The 21,874-nt window shown below is 34.2% G+C and overlaps 1 protein-coding gene across 2 annotated transcripts in view; it reads right to left on the bottom strand.

Moving 5' to 3' along the window:
- Positions 1-9,758: 9,758 nt before the first annotated feature.
- The window catches only part of LOC121240627, a 35,482-nt gene continuing 23,366 nt past the window's right edge, over positions 9,759-21,874 (bottom strand). The window contains exons 1-2 of one of the 2 annotated variants that reach the window (XM_041138106.1): positions 10,125-10,720; positions 9,759-10,023 (exon numbers count right to left, since the gene is read on the bottom strand). In XM_041138106.1, coding sequence (XP_040994040.1) covers positions 9,949-10,023; positions 10,125-10,682 — 633 coding nt within the window. In that variant the 5' untranslated portion in view covers positions 10,683-10,720 and the 3' untranslated portion in view covers positions 9,759-9,948. Of the gene's footprint in view, positions 10,024-10,124; positions 10,721-21,874 lie in introns of those variants that run through there. The other variant, XR_005935576.1, reaches the window with a different exon arrangement.

Here is a 21,874-nt window from a genome sequence, read left to right as displayed (position 1 = left end):
ATTGAATAAAAAACACCCGAGTTTGAGATTTTGCTTTAGTGAAGAAGAATTCATATAGATATCAAATCCTTGTCGAGATTGCACGTGTTGTGCTGTCATCTATATTCCTACAGTCAAATCCGCGTCCCATTTAGCATTGATGGATGTGTATTGAAGTCACGTTGAAGTCCGTATAAAAATGTTCAATTTGGCCCAAATGCACTCTCATTTGGTATCCTTGTCGAGATTGCACATGTTGTGTTGGTCATCTATATTCCAACTATCAAATTCGCGTCTCATTCAGCACTGGTGGATGTGTAATGAAATCACGTGAAGTCCGTATAAAAATGTTCAATTTAGCCCAAATGCACTCTCATTTGGTGTTTCTACTTCTGCATTTGATGTTAACGGTCTGTTTGTTCTAATTATTATATTTATGCTCATTATATTGGGTATATGTCTTACACTTTACTTCCCCGGTCTACAACTACTACCCAACAAAGTGTGTTCAAGTATTGGACTGTGTTATATTAAGTCTCGACTTGTGAGGTTATTAATTCCATTTTCTTCTTTCCTTAAAATGAGTTCTGTATCATCAAAAGCCTTGAACTAAATCCATAATCTGAATTTATGCAACAACATTATTGAAACAAAGGTTTTAGAGAAGAGTGGGAAGGAATTGGAAGTTGGTGAGGAACTCCAATGTGCTGCCTATGAGATTACTGCTTAATGGATCCAAACTCCTCTAAGACAAAACAAGAAAAAAGTCAAAATATTTGAATATTTGAACATGGTTATTTTCCCTTATGTCCTCTTCTATTTGACTGCTATATGTATTGCATGTTTTCATTTTGTTTTCTATTTATCATTATGGAAAGAGATTTTGTAAGATATGTTAATTTCTCATTCCATATATTTGTGTTATTTGCATTATTTGATGCAATATGTCCTAACTCCTCAGGGTTATACAAGGATTTTCTTCTTTCTGGATCAGTAGCTTTTTTTTATTTATCATTTGTCGTTTCTATTTCTGCATTTGTGTTGTAATGGTAGCTTGATTTCCTGTTGAAAACGTCATTCCAGAGACTTGGTTTCACTGTGGCTCAAGCGAACTTGGCTCGACCTTGGTTCGAGCGAACCTCAAATTGATTGTTCACTCGACATCTTGTCGAGCAAAATTTAGACAGATTGCTTGCTCGACATCCACCCAACACCCCGCTTGAGTGGATTTTCAGAAAACCTAGTTCTCATGCCATTTTATATATAAACGTATTTTTTGTAAATGGAGAGATGTGAGAGCTATGGCCAAAACAGAGAGTAAAGAGAGAGAACTCCTTTTGTGAGATTTAAGAGCTTATATATTGGGGCTTTTGGGATTGATGAGTAATTTGTGATTTCTCTCTTGTACTCCATCTTTATGATAGTGAATTCCTTGAGATTGACGCCGCCAGTGTACGTAGGCTATTAATCAAACCAAACCACTTAATGTTAGTGTTCTTTTTATGATTGTCGAATATTTTATTTGTTTCCGCTAATCTATTTCAAAGTCGTCTCTAGATATCTAATTAATCTTAACAATTTGCAACCCCAGAAAAGTCCTACGAAAGACCATGAAAGTCCTGGTTTTTAATAGAAGAGTTTAACTAAAAATTGCAGGCACAGGTGGTTCCTATGATCTGTTCTGTCTATACTCTTCCTTCTGTACTTTTTGTAACCAAGTTGCGTAATATTCTATGATGTTGAAACAACATGATTAGATCAATTATCAACTTGCTAATATTATGATTTTCTTTATAAAGGATACATGGTGCCACAATATGCATTATGGGAATTAATGAAGAAAATAGGAAAAGTTAGAAATAAGATCATTTGAGCAACATTTATTGTAATTACAGTGTAATTATTTTGTGTTATTCATTGCAATAACATTCCAATAGAGGAGCAAAGGAACCAATAGATATGAATTTGTTTATGCAAAACTTATATACTTTTAAGAAAAATGAGGCTTCAATTAGTTTCTGCAACAAAAGATGGAGATATGAATTTGCATCCAAAGCTGGATACTCGCTCGGGTTTTGACCCCGTTTTCCTCAAGCGTATATCTGCCTGCTTTTAAAAATTCGGATGCATATCTAGGTATTTTCAGATACCCAAATCTGTATCCGAATGCACAACTTTATTGATCAAGTGTAACAGAAAGACTTATTCTTTTATAAGTTCTTTTGATTTGTCTATAGTAGTGGGCACCACATTAGGAGTGCTTCTAAGAGTTATTTTGACATCATCACCTAGAAAGCCCATTTTCTTTACCGTAAGCCGAAGCTGAACCAAGTATTAGCTTGGGGGCCTTCAACTCCCAAAATTTCAATTTTTTTTTTTTATATATGAGAAAAACTTCATAAAAACTAATTTTACTCCTCTAATAAATATTATTATAATTTTAGTATTTCATCATATTGAGCTATTTGATTCCACCCGAACATAAGAATATGAATACTCTTGCCTTTTTATTTTTAAATAAGTCTATTTGCAATATTGTTTATTAACACATTGTTAATTTGGAAACATGTCAAAATAATATTAGTATATTACTATCTTCTACAAAAATAATTGACCCCACAAAATAGGTCACTACTTGTGGGCAATTAGCAACCCTCATTGTAGGAATGGTGATATGTGACACGACTCGTGAACCCGACACGAACACCATACGAAATTAGCTGATTTGGATTTTATGTTAATGGGTTTGGGTCAAAACTAGTTGACTAGTTAAGACACGATTTATAAATGGGTCAACCCACTTAACCCATGTTGACCTATATAGTTGAATGTTCATGATTTGACACGATTCGAAAACACGAATTGTCACATCTACCTCATTGCCCCCAACCTAGCTTGAGCAGGGTGGCCATATGCAGCCCCCGCCTCATATGGAAAAATCTGGCTTGAGCAAGACTGGCTGATTCACCTAGTTATGTACAACTCAGACAAGAAAAACCTAAAATCCATAAACTATATCACAAAAAATAAAATAAAATAAAAAACAAAGAATCAGCAAATCTAAAAATGTTGAAGATAAATTGTCAGAATATATCAACTCAAAACGTGTATGAAACTTGAAAACAAGCTTTAGACAAATAAGGAGAGAAGAAAGCAAACAAAAAGAGAAGAGCGAAGAAAATGCGGAGAAAAAGAAGAAGAAATAGAAGCAGCATGGACGAATACGATGAGAGAAGAAATGAAACAAAAAGATAAAAAATGATAGTTGCAGTCATGAGTGCACAAACGTCGTGCAATCATTTTGAAAAAAATGAATAAATACGGGATCCACATGAAAAAAATAATAATATTTTTTTAATAATGGATCTCACTCATTTTTAAAGCGATTGTACGATGCTTGTACACTCCATAAATATATATACTATTACTCAAAAAAATAGTAGAAGAAGGAGAAAAGAGAAAAAGATGTAAAGAGGGTGTTTCATTTCTTTAATGGGTGGCTCTACAGCCACCGCTCACAGCTCCCGCTGAGAGTTACCGTTAGTCTTAGGATTTTTTTTTTTTTTTTTAACTTTTTCTTATATGTATTTTTTAACATTTTTAAATATTTTTTAAGAAAATAAAAAATACAATATTATTAAAAATATATATCCTTAACAACTAAGTAAAAAAAGAAAAAAAAAAGGGAGCGAGACCTGCCAGCGGTAGCCCCCAGCAGGAAGGGCGTCATTTCCCTTCTTTAATTTGCTTTCTTTCCCTCTTTACTTGTAAAACCAAAGGATGATTGGGATATCACTTTCCCCCAGCTTCTAGACTCTAGAGCATTACTTTGTCTGGTCAAAAGAAAGAATATTAATTTTCTGTTTGGGTAAATGGATTGAGAGCTTGAGAGAGTGAACTTGGAGAGAGAGAGAGAGAGAGAGAGAGAGAGAGAGGAACGGATTGAGGAAGGCCAAGGAGCAGCATTTAACGTAAGCGTGAGGCAATCCGGGAGCGTCGATATGTATCAAAGAATAATGCGTCATTGTCCCATTAGAGAGTGTAAAACGCCCAAAAGCACCGCGTCCGGTTTTAATATAAATTCAAGAGTGGTGCTACTGTGCCGTTTACAGTGCACCGCTCAAGTTTACCGCTAGATTAAAAAAATAAAATTAAAAAAAATTAAAATATATGAGATGTTAAAATAAGTGGACAAATTGAGTGGATAAAATAATATTTTTCTAAATTCAAAAAAGAAAAATGAAAAGAATGTGGAAAAGAAGCATCAGTGTAAATAGTATTTTCGACCGCTCGTGATAGAGAAATGATATTTGTAGTCGTGAGTGTGCAAGCGCCGTACAGTCGCTTTGAAAAAAGTGAATAATTATGAGATCCACATGAAAATAAATTAATTTTTTAAAAGTAGATCTCACTCTTTTTCAAAACGACTGCACGACATTTACATATTCTATGACTATATATAACATTACTCTTCGTGATAATGAATGGATCTTTTCACCCATGACCCTTGCAGGTCAAGGGGATTGGTGGCCAAAATGAATTATAAAATTCTGCTTAATCACAAAAAGTGAATGTATTGCGGGTCGGGCGGATTGGTACCTGAAATGAATTATAAAATTTGTTTTAGTACTGTTTAGACAGCGAGATGGAGTAAAATGAGATCATTTTAAATAAAAGTTAAAATTCAAATAAAATTTTATTAGAATATTATTTTTTAATATTATTATTATTTTAAAATTTAAAAAAAGTAAATTATAGTATTTGAAAAAATTGTAATGATAAGATGAGACGAGTTAAGTTGAAAAGATTTCTCAATCCAAACGAGACCTAATCACAATAATTATGTATTGCACACTAAATTTATAAAGACTAATAATTTGTACAAATGTGAAATAGGTAAATTCTATGCAGTTTCTTTATATAAAAGTGGTTCTCACTTTAAAGAAATATAAAAACTATATTTTTTTAGTAGAACTCGTTTTTTGACGAAAAAAAAAAACTGATGCAAATTTTATCTATTTAGAACTTATACTATCCTTGCTTATTTATAAATAATATATATAACTGATCTTAAAAAATATAAAACTAAAAAGTAATAAAATATTAATACAAAGTCACCAAAAAAGATAAAATGAGATGAGGTAATTTTTATTTTTTGGAATTTGATAAAGGGAATGGTATCACCAATGATTGAATATTATTTAATAATTATTGTGTAAGAAAATCGAAATTTTGTATTCTAATTATATATTAGAATAATTTTGATTATTGTAATAGATAATTATATGTATTAAAAGTGTGATAGATCTTTTTTCCCCCAATTTAGTAGTTTCGAATTTCTTAATAAAACCCCAAGACCCAAACTGTTGAACTATTCAATATTTCAAAAAATATCAAATTTTTTTTATAAAATATATTATTTTAGCTATGACTTATTGATTATTTTTACTATTAGGAAATCGAAAATATTTGCGTCGTAATTATGTATTCCAATAAAATTAAATATTGTAATATCAAATTATATTTATTCAAAAATTTGAATTTTTTCTCTCTAATATTTTTAATACAAATTACTGCAAATCTATTTGAGCATTAATGTTATAAATTTTTAATTCATATTACTGAAGGAAGGCGTGAATTGAATATTTGCACATGGGCTGTCAGAAGCCCTTAGTCGGTGTCTAAAAATTGGTATGGTTACATTCATCTATAGTGCACAGATGAGATGAATTTTTAAACAAAAAAAAAAACTACTCTGCCGCCTAATGGCTACTGTTCCATTTGACAGTAGCCTAATGGCTAATAATTTTTAATGTAATTCTTCTAGGGGCAACCAAGGGTGGAGAATTCTCGAGAATCGACTAATTTGTTAATGCCACGTCATATATTAAAAAAAAAATGACGAAACATAAGCAAAAATGGAGGATCTTCGTGTGTATTGTTTTCTCCAATATTCGTTTGAGAGACTTGGTAAACTAGAAGTTCTCAGTTCTTTTAAGGGCTTTTCTTCTATTGATCATGGATTTTATTTTGCATCAAGAAAGGTTGTGACTTCTTTTGGGTATCTTTATTTGTGTGTATTTGTACAACTAATTTTATTGTTAGATCATTTGTGCAATTTATTAACATCTTTCCATAAATAGGAATCGGCGACTGCTAGAGACGAAGAACTCTCAAGAGTTGGTGAGAGCTGCTTCCTTATGTGAGGGAATTAAGATTCAAGAAAAACTCAGATACTCAAACCTTTAATTTTTCCGTTTGCGTGACCAATCAGATCTTGAAATTAGAGCAAGAAAACCAAGTATGAATGTGAAAGAGACCAAGAAAGTGAGGGAATTAAAGTGGAAAGACAAGGGAGGCTAAGAGTTTACTTACAATCGAAAATGGGAGATCCCAAATGGGTCTTGATAGAGATGAGTTTTGATTTAAGGGATTGTGATGGGGAAAAAATCATTACCTTAGGTCCAAGAGAGCAGGAAGGGCTTGTTGCAAGAGTTGGGCCAACTATGGGGCCCGGCCCGGCCACCTAAGCCTAGACAAGGAAAGACAAGGCCAGGACTTACACCTGGGCAAGGCGTTCGGGTCGGGCAAGATATTCAAAAGAAGAACTAGGGAACGAAGAAAAGAAGACTGTGACGTGCGACACCGAATGGATAGAACACAGAACAGAGGTCACGTCGTATTTAATATAGCCCAGAACAGAGGCCACGTCGCATTTAATGCGTCCCAAAACAGAGGACACGTCGCATTAAATATGGCCCAGAATAAAGGCCACATCGCATTAAATACCTCCCAAGGCACAAGGTGTGCGGCATTGAATACAACCCAAGACCATGGAGTGCACAGGGAAGGCCAGTCGTCGTCGCTGCTCATTAGGTGATAGCGCTTAAGTTGCTCGGTAAAGCAATACGCAGGGCGAATTACTCCACACGACACGTCGCCCCGACATAGGAAATCCTAAACGGCAACTATAAATAAGGTAATAAGAAAAGGTACTTTCTCTTCGTTGATAATTCAAACATCTCTCTCAAAGATCTTTTCTCTCTAGATACTGTTTAAGCTTCAAAGGATTAACGGACCTTAAGGTCCTCTCTTCGTTTTGATTGTGTAGGACCGCGCTCATATACCGAGGGTGAGAAGTTGCTCAGGCCCGCGAAACACGACATCAACAGGGATATTTGTTCCTTGTAGATGTTAATGTAATTTGTATACAAGGGCAGTGTTTCAGAGCATGTTTTGAGCTCTTGATGTAAGGCACACGTGTTTCAGAGCATGTTTTAGAGTGAGTTTGCTTGTCCTCTTTTACTTTGGTGGTTTAGTATAGCCAGGTCTGGGGTGGAGAAGATGAAGGGAAGGGGTTGGCTTCGTGGAGAAGAAGTGGGTGCAACGGTGCGTTTTGAAAAATTCAAATGAAATTGTGCATTTCATCTCCACGTGGGCGCCGATTTCCCAGTGGTTCCCCAAGAGCGGTTGCGCACAATATTTTTCTTTTTAATGTATTGATGTATTTTTTATATTTTTAAAAAGATTTAAAAATGATAAAAAAATGTGAATAAAAAAAGAACACCACTTTTACACTAGCGGTCACTTTGTAGTGGTAAGTTGCAAGTAGCACAGTAGTGCAGCTCATTTTTAAAAGGAAAAAGCTAGGATCCCACTGGAGCTGCCGCTTTTTAACACTTTTTAAAAAAAAAAATTAATTTATAATATTATTAAACAACACTTTCTTAATCATTAAAAAAAATTTTTTAAAAAAATAGGAGCAAGAGCTCCCAGCGGATCCTTAGTATTGTCCTTCTTAAAAACTGAACTAATGTGCGTTTAGAAACACGAATGAAGCCAGCCATACAACTGGGTTGAGATCCATGTATCCAAACAAGATAATGATAGTATTACTATTTTCCTAGTCATTTATTATTTTTTTTATATTTGATTTTTATAAAATAAAATTTATTTAATAATTAAGAAATAATACGACCTTAAGGTTTAAGTAATCCGAGATGTTGACAGCTTTACCAATAAGAATTGGGCTATCCTTAAAAGTTGTTGACAGCTTTACAAATAAGAATTAGGCTATCTTTAAAAAAACAGTTCCTCTTCCGAACAGACGGGCTGGTCTCAGGGAATAAACAGCCTCCAATTATAACAAGACACGTAGACTATTTCATAAAAAATAAAATACATCATTTTCTATCTGATTACACTTCTTGCCTTTCACTTTCTCTCTGATTTCACTTTTTTCTTTCATCTCTTTGAGCAACTCCGTATCTTCATCGATTTTTCCAGCCCTACAGAAGCAATTAATTAAAGTCGAGTAGCTAATTGTATCCGGTTTCAGACGGAAGCTCTTCATCTCATCAAAAACTTCTTTGGCCTCAAGCAATTTTTTCTCCTTACAAAATGCATTCATCAGGGTTGAGTAAGTGAATACATTAGGATTGCATCCATTTTTCCTCATAAATTCCATCATCTTCCTAGCACGGAGAACCCATTGATCAAAACATTGTAAGTTAGGGCATCAGGTAAGATCTGCTCCTTTGAGACCATTTCCTCGAACATATCAACTACTTCTTTGAGTCTTCCACTTTCACAAAGGCCATACCTGCAAAATATGGGGGTCGCGAAATAGTCCGTCGATGGGGGTCACGAAATCAGTCTGTCAATAGGGCTCCTCAAAGGGTGGAAGACGAAGACGAAGAAGAGTGGGTGTGTTGTGAAGGAAATCGCTGGGTAGACGAGACTGAGGGGAAGAAGATGAATGGGTCTGCTGTGAAGGAAATGGCTCTGGTCAATTTCGAAGAAGAGGATTTTGTTGTTTGAGCTTTTGATTCTCTGTTGGGTGGATGTAGGATAGTTAAATTGGATGCCTTACAAGGAGAGTTATTATTGAGGGACTGTTATGTTAGGATGAACAGACCGACCGGCTTGAAGGTTAACTCTTAAAAAAAACTTAAAAACACACAGCTTGAGTAAAGCTGGAAAAAGTAAAGCTGTTTGTTGATTAGAGAAAAAAAGTAAAACAGTTTGTACCTTATGTACTTTAATTAATTATTGACGATATTAATTATTTTTTAATTTTTTTATAAAAAAATTAAACTTATCTCCATCTTTAATCATACATTTAAATATATATTTAAATATATTTATATTTTAATATATTTTAATAAAATTTATAAAATATTACTATTTATAAATCAACTCAAATCATCTAAAATCACTGCATCTTTGAGACCTTGGCAGCTAATAAATTATAACGACTTTTATTAATTAGATCACTTATTAAAAACTAATGACTAACCATAAACTTTCCTTTTTATGATTGTAATTCTTGGGCTTCTCTATTAATTAATCATGAATAAGAATTTTTACATTTTTTATATTTTAAATTCTTAATTAATTGAAGGAAAATATGAAGGACGGGAAAAAATATAAACGTGTCAAACATTCCTTATATATTTGATTTTGAGTTATAATTGAAAAATATTCTAACCACAAAACAATTACATAAAAATAATTATTCTATATGGCTTAATGTGATTTTTTAAATTATAAAATTATTTTTATTATTAAATAAATCAGTTCAGGTAAATTTATAAAATTATTTTATTTATTAATTAGTTTGTGAATGTAAATCTCTAACAGCACTCTTAGATCTTATTGATGTTTCGTTCTTTGATACGGCCGTTTAAGTGAACTTCAATCATCCTAATATTTTTAAAGAATTATTTTCGAAGATAGAAGAAACGAAAAAGAATTACCAGAATGATTAATCATATGGAGAATCAAAGGAAATATATAGCTCTATATTTACTAAAACCCAGATCTAGTTACATACACAGCCCAGAAATTTTTCTTTTTCTTCCCAAAACCATTTAAATGGTTGAAGAGTTTCCCTTGCAAAATACTTTTACACACATGACATACCCATGCATACTAAATAGTCATGTTTCTTCTGATTGGCTTGAAAGATTACTCCCTGTGCCCAAGGAAAACGTCTGTCAGGACTGTGGTGGAGTAGAGTGAAACCTTTATCAGCTCCAAGCCCTAGAATGCATGCAGCACAAACTCAAAATCACATGTGACGGTAGAAATCATATAAAAAAAACTTTTTCTTCTCGGAAAAGAAAGAAAGAACAAGATCTAACCTTTTTAATGTCAATCTCGACGTTCTTCTCCTGGACAGAACCCATGTCTTTGATGTTTAAAGTGTTGATCAGAGTGGTAATGCTAGAAATGGTTGACATGGGTTTCACCGTCAAATCATCCATAACCATGTATGTCACCACACCTCTAACATACCCTTTCTCAGTATTGTTTTGAACATTACCACCGTAGTAGTAGTGGGGCTGAGCCCTGATCTCTTGATCAGGTGAAACGAAATTTTGCAGCAATGGAGGGGTAAGAGTTGAAGATTGGAATGCTGGTGTAGGGTTCAAGAGAGAACCCTTGGTTTGGTTTGGAAGAAGATAGGAGGGGTCAAGGTTTTGGATACTCTCATGGACTCTGCCCAGGGACCCTGACCCAGCTACCAAGTCATTATCCCGAAGAAGTCCGATGATGGAACCGAGAGGTACCTGTAGAAGTCCGAAGAGGAAGTCCACGAATTCCTTTCCGGCCTCTGCAAACACCACCTTGTTTGAGCTTTTGTCTACGAGGAGCTTCAAGCTAACTGTCGTCTCGCTGCTGCTGGGGTTTGTGGCCATCTTTGTTTCTGCATCAATTTGATGGGAGCCATGGACTCTATATATTGATGGGAGTTGTGGCCATTTTTAATATTTTTTTTAAAAAAAATTTTGAGTTTATTCTTTTTAAATTATTTCAAATTTTCTATTCATTATTCATATTATAATAAATATTTGATAAAAGAAAAAAATAATAAAAATTAAAAAAAAAGTAGAGTGTGGAGTATGAGAAGATTGTGAAGATTTATTCAAAAAGTAAAGTTATAATTTTTCACGGGTAGTAAGAAAATTGCCGAATGAGAAAGGAATGGGAATTTTTCTAAGAAAGAATAATTGTTGGTATCCAATTAAGCAAAGCATAAAAGTTTGCCAAATCTTTAAGGATTTAGATACGATTTTAGAAAATAACTTTAATTCGATATATACACTACCAGAAAATTGGTCTATACCAGTGATTTTTTAGTCGCTGCAAAAAAAATCGCTGGGAAAGGTATTCTTTAGCGGTGATTTAAAAATCGCCGGTTGTTTTAAAATCAAATACAACCAATGGTACGATGGGTCCATTAATCAGGGCCATTGCAACGCTTTTATGGTATTTGGCGACGATTAAAATCGATGGGAAAAAAATTAGCTTTACGACGCTCTAAACTACGTCGGAATACATTGTGTGGGCGCCAAATCGATCTCCTGTTTATCGAAGAGTACTTTTATTTTCCCCCCAAGCACATTTCCCCCCAACACTCAGCTTCTGCTCTTCGACGAACCCTCGACTACAGTGCACCTGCATTGCGACCTTACCCAGTGTTTGTGCACGGCGTCACCTCTTCCATCTTCAGCAAAACCTCATGTTCACTGTCCCATATTCCCACACCCTTCTCCCTTCTGTTGTTGGTTCTCCATTTTCGACGATCCTGCAAAATGGAAAAATCGGATTCCCTTCGTTTCGGCTAGTAACAACGCTATGACCATACGTTTTCTTCCCTTAAAATATAGGTTCTGTGCCTCAATTTCGTTACCCAAGTTGAACTTTTGCCGCAGTCCAGTATAATCGTCGTCTGCTCCAGGGAAGGGAACCACCATACAGGTATCCCTCGTTGCTAATTTATTTGTTTTTCCCCTTCATGTGTAGGTTGCATTCCATAAATTGTGTTTTTTTTTTTTTTTTGTCAATAATTTTTGTTTAACTTGTGAAACTAATGTGCATGTTCCTCTGTAACTTATCAAAAAACTGTTCTTCTGTTTGCTTCAAAATGTTCTGTATCTGCCTAATTTTGCGGTTTAAGTGCCGATTTTGAACTCAATGCCTGGTTTTCTTAGTGTAATATTACTGTGTTTAGTGTTTATATATAGATTTAGATCCCAGATGTAAGCTTAAGATACTGTTGCAAGGCGACAGTTCACAGTTGCCTTGTAACAGTTCACAGTTAAAATCCTATAGGAAAATGAACCAGACTTTGAGTACTTTTATTAATTTGGTAAAGGGGAAAAACCAACTCAAGTATATTATGCCAGAATGAATTTCATAATTTAAACCCCTAAAAGGAAAAATAGGCCGCCAACTTCAGGTAGGCCTAGCTCATATAAGTGACAAATTGATGGAGTTTAAAAACTGTTTCAGATTTTTTACACTACTAACTTCATATTTTTCTAATCTTATAATATCATAAAAGTTAATTTCTAGTTTTCTTAATTAGGAGCAATATTAAATATATCGCTGCTATATTAGAATATATAAGTCTTGCCACTACAACACAATTGTTTTTTAGTGACGGTTAGGAAATTGTGACAGTCCCTAGACCTTCACTAAAAGGTATTTTCTGTGACAGTTTCTGCAAACCGTCACTAAAGATAGAATGAGATTTTTTTACGTTCCAACGTATGGGAAATATGCGTTCGAGCGTTACATATACATTCGAACATTATGTCTGTTTACGTTTGAACGTAAAATGTTTTGGCGCAACCGTTCGAATGTTATTAATTTTACGTTCGAACGTAAAATGTTTGCACCAATGTTCGAACGTTAAGTAATATGAACGTCCGAACGTTCATTGTAAATTTAAATTAAATGACTTTAATTTAAAAATTATGTGGTTTTTATTGTGCATAATTTGTGAACAAGTCTAAAAAATTGAATTGTATATATTTATATATACACACTTTGTAATATATAAATATATATTATTGATTTATATATATTTGAAATGTAGTGATTTAGTATTAAAGTTGAAAAATATAACATCAAAGAAGATTAAAAATTGAAATTAAAAAACGATAGAAATATTCAATAATATTTTTCGTTACAAATATTAAAAATAAAATACAAAATTTGATATTAACAGTCAGATGATAACGTTATCTGCAAAAGTCGAACTCCGTACCTCCTCAGTCAAGGTATCAACCTTGTCGTTAAGGATAGTTACACGATGGGTGAGTTCGGCAACAGACGCCGATATAGCCTCGAGCGATCGATCGATCTTATGATCGATATGCGCAGTCAGCTGTGAGATGACCGCATCAACCCAAGCAGGCCGCACATCTCCTGCAGACATACTCGGCGTATGCTGACTACTACTCCCGACATGACCTGGCTCAGGCTGCGTCGGAGGAACTAGATCCTCTACAGGGGATGGCTGACGTCCCCTCGCCTGTCCAATGCTACGTCGATGCGTGGTCATGTCGAGGGGGCTCATCTGATCTTTAACCCGCTCCTCTGGCTGGGTCGGCACTCCCCGTGCAAGTAATAGTCGGCTGATGAGGACACCATATGGGAGATTATCCGTGGAGACGATGCTCGCCTCGTAACGGATCCTCTGAAAGATGTGCAATGGCAAATCTATAGGATCTCCACGTGCCACTCGTATCAAAAATTGTGCCCGAAGCCGACTAAATGTGGTTTTATGAGCCACAGGATCGACATTTGTTGCAACAATAAGGTGCAACATGCGGAAGAAATGCAGCAGATGGTTCTGGTTGAAGGCGTTCTTCCGCTCGATCTGCATGCGATCCCTCCCGGTGAGGATGTAGAAATCCTCGTCTCGGTCATCATCCCGAGCCTCGACGCCAGTATCCTCAGCCTCTGACTGGCCTGCATCTCTGGCTGATGCTGGCTCACATCCCCGACCAGTAGATGATGTAGAAGTGCCTACATCCTCACGGGGTGTCGAGTGTGCAAATGTCTCCACTCCTCGACGAATCCCAAGGTGCTCGCCGATGACATCTGCTGATACCTCAATGGAAACACCGCGTACAATCACGGTGTGAGAGGATGCATCCTGAGGCATGTCACACATCCCCATATAGAATTCTTGAACCATTGAGGGGTATACCTTCCCCTCAATGTGCAGATATTTCCCCAGCCTCTACTGAAGAAAACATCTCTCAGGTTCGTCTGCTGCCAATAGAGTTCGTCGAACTCATTAATTAAGACCTCTCGCTCTACCATAACCGTACGAGCTCCGATACGGGCAGTGTCCGACGTGGCTCCTTCCCTCCCTCGTTTCCTAGTATGCAGTAGAAGAGCCATATCCTGAAAATATAAAAGGAAAAAAAAATTATTTACAATAATGCATTTTTTTGTATTAATTTTAAGATGCTCTGCCGTAACGTTCGAACGTTTTATCTTTAACGTTCGAACGTTAAAGATAAAACGTTTGGATGTTTATTTATACGTTCGCACGTAAAATAATGTCAATATATTTACATTCGAACGTAAAACAAATACATTCGAATGTAACAATGTACGTTCGAACATAAGCAGTAAATAAATATTGGCTGACGTACGTTCGGACGTTAAAACAAATACGTTCGAACGTATTTGTTTTACGTGTGAACATAAATATGAACGTCCGAACGTCGAAGCATGAATAATGTAGAAAATCATTAAGTTCGGATGTTATAATTAAACGTTCGAACGTGGAAGCCGTAACGGCTCTGTAATTTAAACGTCGTACGTTCGAACGTCTTGGTGAAACGTTCGAACGTTTCGATGTAGAATGGCTGAGTCGACTCAGCCATTATTGAAATCTCAAAAATTTCTCTACACGGTTCTAAATACCGAAATGTCACCGTGCAAATGAAGTATACACTTCAAGAAACATTTCTACGGTGACTATTCGGCCAATGACTAGCCGTGGTGGCCGGAAAATGAAGTTGAAAATCCGGCAACCACTTATCCGGTTTTAAACAAAACTCAATCCAAATCTCAATAAAATACATGTTACTTGAAAAAAAGATGAATGCCTACCTTCAGTGACGATTGTGGCGGAGTTGACGGCGGCGGTGAAGGAGGCGTGGCGGCGTGTTATAGCAGTGATGATACGTATTGGAAATGTCGTTTCGACGTTCGGTTTTGGCCTTATATACACAGAACGTTCGAACGTACTTATTATTACGTTCGAACGTTTTTTAATTTAATATTATATTATAAATGTTTATGTTATATATTAGGATGTTATATAATATTATTGACAATTAGATTATTGGTTTTTTTGTGAGTGCTTGTTATATTTCTAAAGTTTAGCAATATGTTTATACATATTGTTGTGATTTTATGCTTACTCTTGAAATAATTGTGATTATTGTTTGTGAATTTTGTGAATAGTTTATGAGCTTATGGTGTTTATTGATGATTTAATAAGTAGTATATAGTTATAAATAGATATATAAAATGTAGTATAAATATTATATTATAAGTTAGTATATAATAAAGAATTTAATAAGTAACAATTTAATATATATTATTGATTTATATATATGGTATAATTTATATATTATATACATTTATGTTCTCATTTAAAATATTATGCTATCATACTATACAATGTAGTATATAGTTATAGATAGATATATAAAATGTAGTATACATATTATATTATAAGTTAGTATATAATAAAGAATTTAATAAGTAACAATTTAATATATATTATTGATTTATATATATGGTATAATTTATATATTATATACATTTATGTTCTCATTGAAAGTATTATGCTATCATACTATACAATGTAGTATATAGTTATAGATATATAAAATATAGTATACATATTATATTATAAGTTAGTATATAATAAAGAATTTAATAAGTAACAATTTAATATATATTATTGATTTATATATATGGTATAATTTATATATTATATACATTTATGTTCTCATTGAAAGTATTATGCTATCATACTATACAATGTAGTATATAGTTATAGATATATAAAATATAGTATACATATTATATTATAAGTTAGTATATAATAAAGAATTTAATAAGTAACAATTTAATATATATTATTGAGTTATATATATGGTATAATTTATATATTATATACATTTATGTTCTCATTGAAAGTATTATGCTATCATACTATACAATGTAGTATATAGTTATAGATATATAAAATATAGTATACATATTATATTATAAGTTAGTATATAATAAAGAATTTAATAAGTAACAATTTAATATATATTATTGATTTATATATATGGTATAATTTATATATTATATACATTTATGTTCTCATTGAAAGTATTATGCTATCATACTATACAATGTAGTATATAGTTATAGATATATAAAATATAGTATACATATTATATTATAAGTTAGTATATAATAAAGAATTTAATAAGTAACAATTTAATATATATTATTGATTTATATATATGGTATAATTTATATATTATATACATTTATGTTCTCATTGAAAGTATTATGTTATCATACTATACAATGTAGTATATAGTTATAGATATATAAAATATAGTATACATATTATATTATAAGTTAGTATAGTAGGAATCGTACGTTCGAACGTTTCAAGTTAACGTTCGAACGTTAAAATAAGAGCGGGAAATTTCCCGCTCGATTAAGGTATCTGTGTGATTATTCAGACGTTCGGACGTTTAGACTATACGTTCGAACGTTATTTGATGAAATCACCAGAAAATTATGTACATTCGAACACCAAATATGTTAACGTTCGAACGTTAGTTAAATTAGTGCGGGAAATTTCCCGCTCAAATATGGTAACAATTTGATAAAATGTACGTTCGGACGTTTAAGTTAAATGTTCGAACGTTTATCTGTAAATTTACGAACGTTCGAACGAAAAATTGTGATACATTCGAACATATATGAGGAAAGTGCGGGAACTTTCCCGCTAGATTTTATGTTATAAATAAGAAGGGTACGTTCGAACGTGTACTGTAAACGTCCGAACGTTATGAGCGGGAATAATTTTAGCAAATAACGTTCGGACGTACAACTTAAACGTTCGAACGTTTAAACTAATAATTTACGGTATTAATCAGTACGCGCACGGGAGGAAGCGGATCATTTCTTCTTCTCCCGTGGGCGCAACAGACAGAGAGAGAGAGAGAGAGAGAGAGAGTTAGTGTGAGAGAGAGTTGAGTTAGAGAGTTAGAGAGTTAGAGAGAGTTGAGTTTTGGTAAGAAAAAATTTTTATTTCTTGTCTTTATTTGAATTTTATGATATTTATACAATGTGTTTTTGTTATAGAATATTTCTAATAAGTTAGTGTTGTATTTATTTGAAGGATTGCTTGTTTTGGGAAGTTGGAAGATTTTGATTTGTAAGAGGATATTGTGAGTGCTAGGTATATTTCTAAACTTTATCAATATATTGTTGTGATTTTATGCTTACTCTTGAAATATTGTGATTATTATTTGTATAGTTTGTAAATAGTTTGTGAGTTTTTGTAAATATGTTGTGATATGAATTTGAAATATTGTGTTTCTTATTAGAAATATATTTTCATTAGGCTTTCTTAATACATGTTTATTACTTACTCAACTTTAAAAATATGTTAATACATGTGGCATGTTATTTTGTGAATATATTGTGAGTTATTATGAATATATTGTGATATGGACTTTAAATATTTAAATTATTATTTGTGAATGACGTTTGAATATATTTACATTATTACAAATGAGAGACTTTGATGAAATGTACATTCGGACGTTTAAGTTAAATGTCCGAACGTTTATCTGTAAATTTACGAACGTTCGAACGAAAAATTATATACATTCGAACATATATGAGGAAAGTGCGGGAACTTTCCCACTAGATTTTATGTTATAAATAAGAAGGGTACGTTCGAACGTGTACTGTAAACGTCCGAACGCTATGAGCGGGGGAAATTTTAGCTTATAACGTTCGGACGTACAACTTAAACGTCCGAACGTTTAAACTAATAATTTTAACAAATAACGTTCGGACGTAAAACTTAAACGTTCGAACGTTTAAACTAATAATTTTAGAACTTAATCAGTACGCGCACGGGAGGAAGCGGATCATTTTTTCTTCTCTCGTGCGCGCAACACAGAGAGAGAGAGAGAGTTGAGTTAGAGAGTTAGAGAGAGTTGAGTTTGGTAAGAAAAAATTTTTATTTCTTGTCTTTATTTGAATTTTATGATATTTATACAATGTGTTTTTGTGATATGGATTTGAAAAATTGTGATAATAATATTTCAAATTAAGTAATAACAAATAAAAGTAACTCTTTAAGAATTATAATAATTAAAATTATTGTATAACCATTGAAATTTAAGAATGATAATTAAATATTTATAATAATATTTAAAATTAAGTAATAACAAATAAAACTAACTCTTTAAGAATTATAATATTTAAAATAATATTATACTTCTTTTACAATTTAGGTATAACAATTTAAATTATATTTTAAGAATGATAATAATTAAAATTATAATATAACCTTTAAAATACTCTTCAATAAAAAAGTCTTGAAACTACTAAATAAGTAGAGTTTGAATATGTAAATATACTTATTTATTATAAACTAAAGAGAAAGGAAATAAGGATCAAATATATTCTTATATAAAAATTATATACTTATTGTCTATATAAGTAAATAACTCACTCAATTAAGTATAACAATTAAGATTATAATTGTGGAATGATAATAATTAAAATTATATAATAACCTTTAAAATTATATATAACAATTATAATCTGTAAATTTTGGTCTAATTGCTTGATTGTCATAGTCTCTTCGGCCTTGAGAGGAGAGTCAAGGTCGGACAGTTTGTGACGGTTAAGTAATTACTAATTAGACCAATTTTTAAACATTTCATTAAGATCATTCTCCCTCGTTGTGTACAAAACACGAAACGTAGGGTCACATAATCTTCCATCCCTCTTTAGTTTAACAATATGGAGATATTGTTGTATGATTATACTGCTAGATGTGTGTGACATTGCATAAATACCCTTAGACCCGTTTGGGAATCAGTGTACATTTATGTGTCCACTGATTCCTGAATTATCCAGTGTGGACAGTTTGAGATTATATTATCTGTATTGCACATTTTTGTTACTCGCTACTTTCCACGTTTAATATGAAGTTTCGGTGTCTTCTTCTATTGTTCTTCGGGTATACTGTTCGTAGGGTCACAATCCCGATATTTGAACATGTATACTTGAAGAATTATGGGGAGGTGCTGCCGAAATTTCTACTAACGTAGAAATTAGTAGAGTGACGAGATTTGTGCAATATGGAGAATATAATCTCGAATGGGATAGGACCAACTACCTTATCAAAAAAGTAATGACAATTGGAGCATGACATGCATGTGAATTTTCAATGTACGTGTTATTAATATATAGATGTTTTTAGAAATGGACAAAAATTGGATGCGTCTGGACGATAGACTTGGAAAGGATTACGTACCCTATGCATGTGGAGTAAGAACTTTCATTGATTTTGCACGGGCTTCTGCTGATAGTCGTGGTTACATTAAGTGTCCATGTCGAGGGTGTAAAAATTTGTGTGCGATAGGATTGGATGAAGTAGAGCGTCATATATTTGTGAACGGTATGGATCTGGGGTATACGCGATGGGTACTGCATGGTGAGCCGTATGAAGGGTCAGCAGATGTATTGGTCGATCATCACAATTATTTGCGGCACATGGATGATGATTATGAGCACGATGAGATGGAGGAGATGTTGGGTGACATTGGAGCTGGGATGTTTATGGATGAGGTTAACGACAATGCCTCAACTGGTGGATCAGGGACTGATTGTGATAATTTCCCTTCACTGTGGGAAGATGCAAAGCGCGAGCTTTACCCAGGTTGTACAAAACATTCCAAAATGTCGTTTATTGTGCGGTTGCTTCACATTAAATCATTGTGTGGGATGTCGACGAAAGCAATAAACATGGTATTGGACTTATTTAACGAGGTTCTTCCCGAAGGGTCTGCATTGCCTAAGAACTTTTATGAAGCGAAGCAGTTGAGAAAGGGATTAGGATTTGAGTACAAGTCCATACATGCATGCAAGAATGATTGTGTATTGTTCTGGAAGGAGAACGAGGAGAAACAAGCATGTCCTGTATGTGGAGAGTCGAGGTGGAAAGGTAAGAAAAACGTCCCGGTTAAGGTGTTGCGGTATTTTCCCTTGAAACCTAGGTTGCAAAGACTATATATGTGTAAGAAAACAGCTCATGATATGAGGTGGCACGAGGAGAAAAGAGTTAAGAATGACGGGTATATGAGGCATCCAGCTGATTCACTTGCGTGGCAGTCTTTCGATAATCAGTATCCAGAGTTCGGGTTAGAAGCTCGGAACGTGCGCCTGGGACTCACAACCGATGGATTCAACCCTTTTGGGAATATGAGTACAAGTTATAGCACTTGGCCCGTGGTATTGATTCCGTACAATCTTCCACCATGGAGGTGCATGAAGGCGCCAAACTTTTTGTTAACTTTACTCATCCCTGGCCCTAGATCACCTGGGAATGATATTGACGTATTCATGCAGCCGTTGATTGAAGAGCTGAAAGAGTTATGGGAAACAGGGGTTAGAACTTATGATGCATCTAAGTCGACATCTTTTCAGATGCATGCTGTGGTAATGTGGACCACAAATGATTTTCCGGCGTATGGGAATCTTTCCGGCTGGAGTACGAAAGGGAAGTTAGCGTGTCCGACGTGTAATAAAGAAACTGCTAGTGAGTGGCTAAAATTTTCTCAGAAGTTGTGTTTCATGGGTTATCGACGTTATTTACCAGCAAATCATGCATGGAAAAGAGAATGTGCCAAGTTTGATGGAAGAGTAGAGGATAGGATTGCACCAAAAGAGTTGTCTGGAGAAGAGATAGTGGAACAATTGCAACATGTTAGAGCGAACAATTTTGGCAAAGGTCGGGGAAAGAACAAGAGAAAACGAGCCGTACAAGAATTGAATTGGACAAAGCGTAGTATTTTTTTTGACTTGCCGTATTGGTCGTCATGCAAGTTGCGACATAGTTTGGATGTAATGCACATAGAGAAGAATATTTGTGATAATATACTGGGTACATTGATGAGTATTAACAAAAAGACGAAAGACACGATCAAGACAAGGAAAGATCTTGAGAGAATGAGAATTAAACATAATCTGCATTTGCGGGTGGAAGGCAACAGGGTGGTCATGCCGCATGCATGTTTTACGATGACGAGGGAGGAGAGGATGGATTTCTGCAAATGGTTGTAAGGTGTGAAGTTGCCAGATGGTTATGCTTCAAATATTGGTAGATGCGTGAGTCCTGATGATTGGAAAATCAATGGATTGAAAAGTCATGATTGTCACGTATTTTTGCAGAAGTTATTACCTGTGGGAATTCGTGGGAAGCTTACATCTAATGTACGTGTGGCCATATCTGAACTATGTATGTTTTTCAAGGATTTGTGCTCTCGGGTAGTAAATCGAGATGTGTTGTCGAAATTGGAAGAAGACATTGCTACTATACTATGTAAATTCGAGCAGATCTTTCCACCATCATTTTTTGATGTCATGGTCCATTTAGCAATACATTTACCGCGAGAGGTACTTCTGGGTGGACCGGTGCAGTTCCGTTGGATGTATCCAGTTGAAAGATATTTGGGTCGATTGAAGCGCACTGTTAGGAATAAAGCCAAAGCTGAGGGTTCAATAGCAGAGGCCTATATACACGATGAATGGTTAACATTTTGCTCTCTATATCTTCGTGGTGTTGAGACACGATTTAATCGTCAAGAGCGAAATGCTGATCTTGCTACTCCGCCTCCTCGTGAGCTATCAGTGTTTTCCCAGAATGTACGACCCTTGGGTGCACAAACAGGTTACGATTTAATTGATGGAGAGTTGGGTAAAGTTCGGTGGTATGTGCTAAATAACTGCCGAGAAATTGATGATTATCTTAGGT

The sequence above is a fragment of the Juglans microcarpa x Juglans regia genome, chromosome 7S (assembly GCF_004785595.1).
Source record: "Juglans microcarpa x Juglans regia isolate MS1-56 chromosome 7S, Jm3101_v1.0, whole genome shotgun sequence".
In the NCBI taxonomy this organism is placed as follows: Eukaryota; Viridiplantae; Streptophyta; class Magnoliopsida; order Fagales; family Juglandaceae; genus Juglans; species Juglans microcarpa x Juglans regia.
Note: the sequence above shows the minus strand (reverse complement) of the source record. Positions and strands in the feature narration are given on the sequence as shown.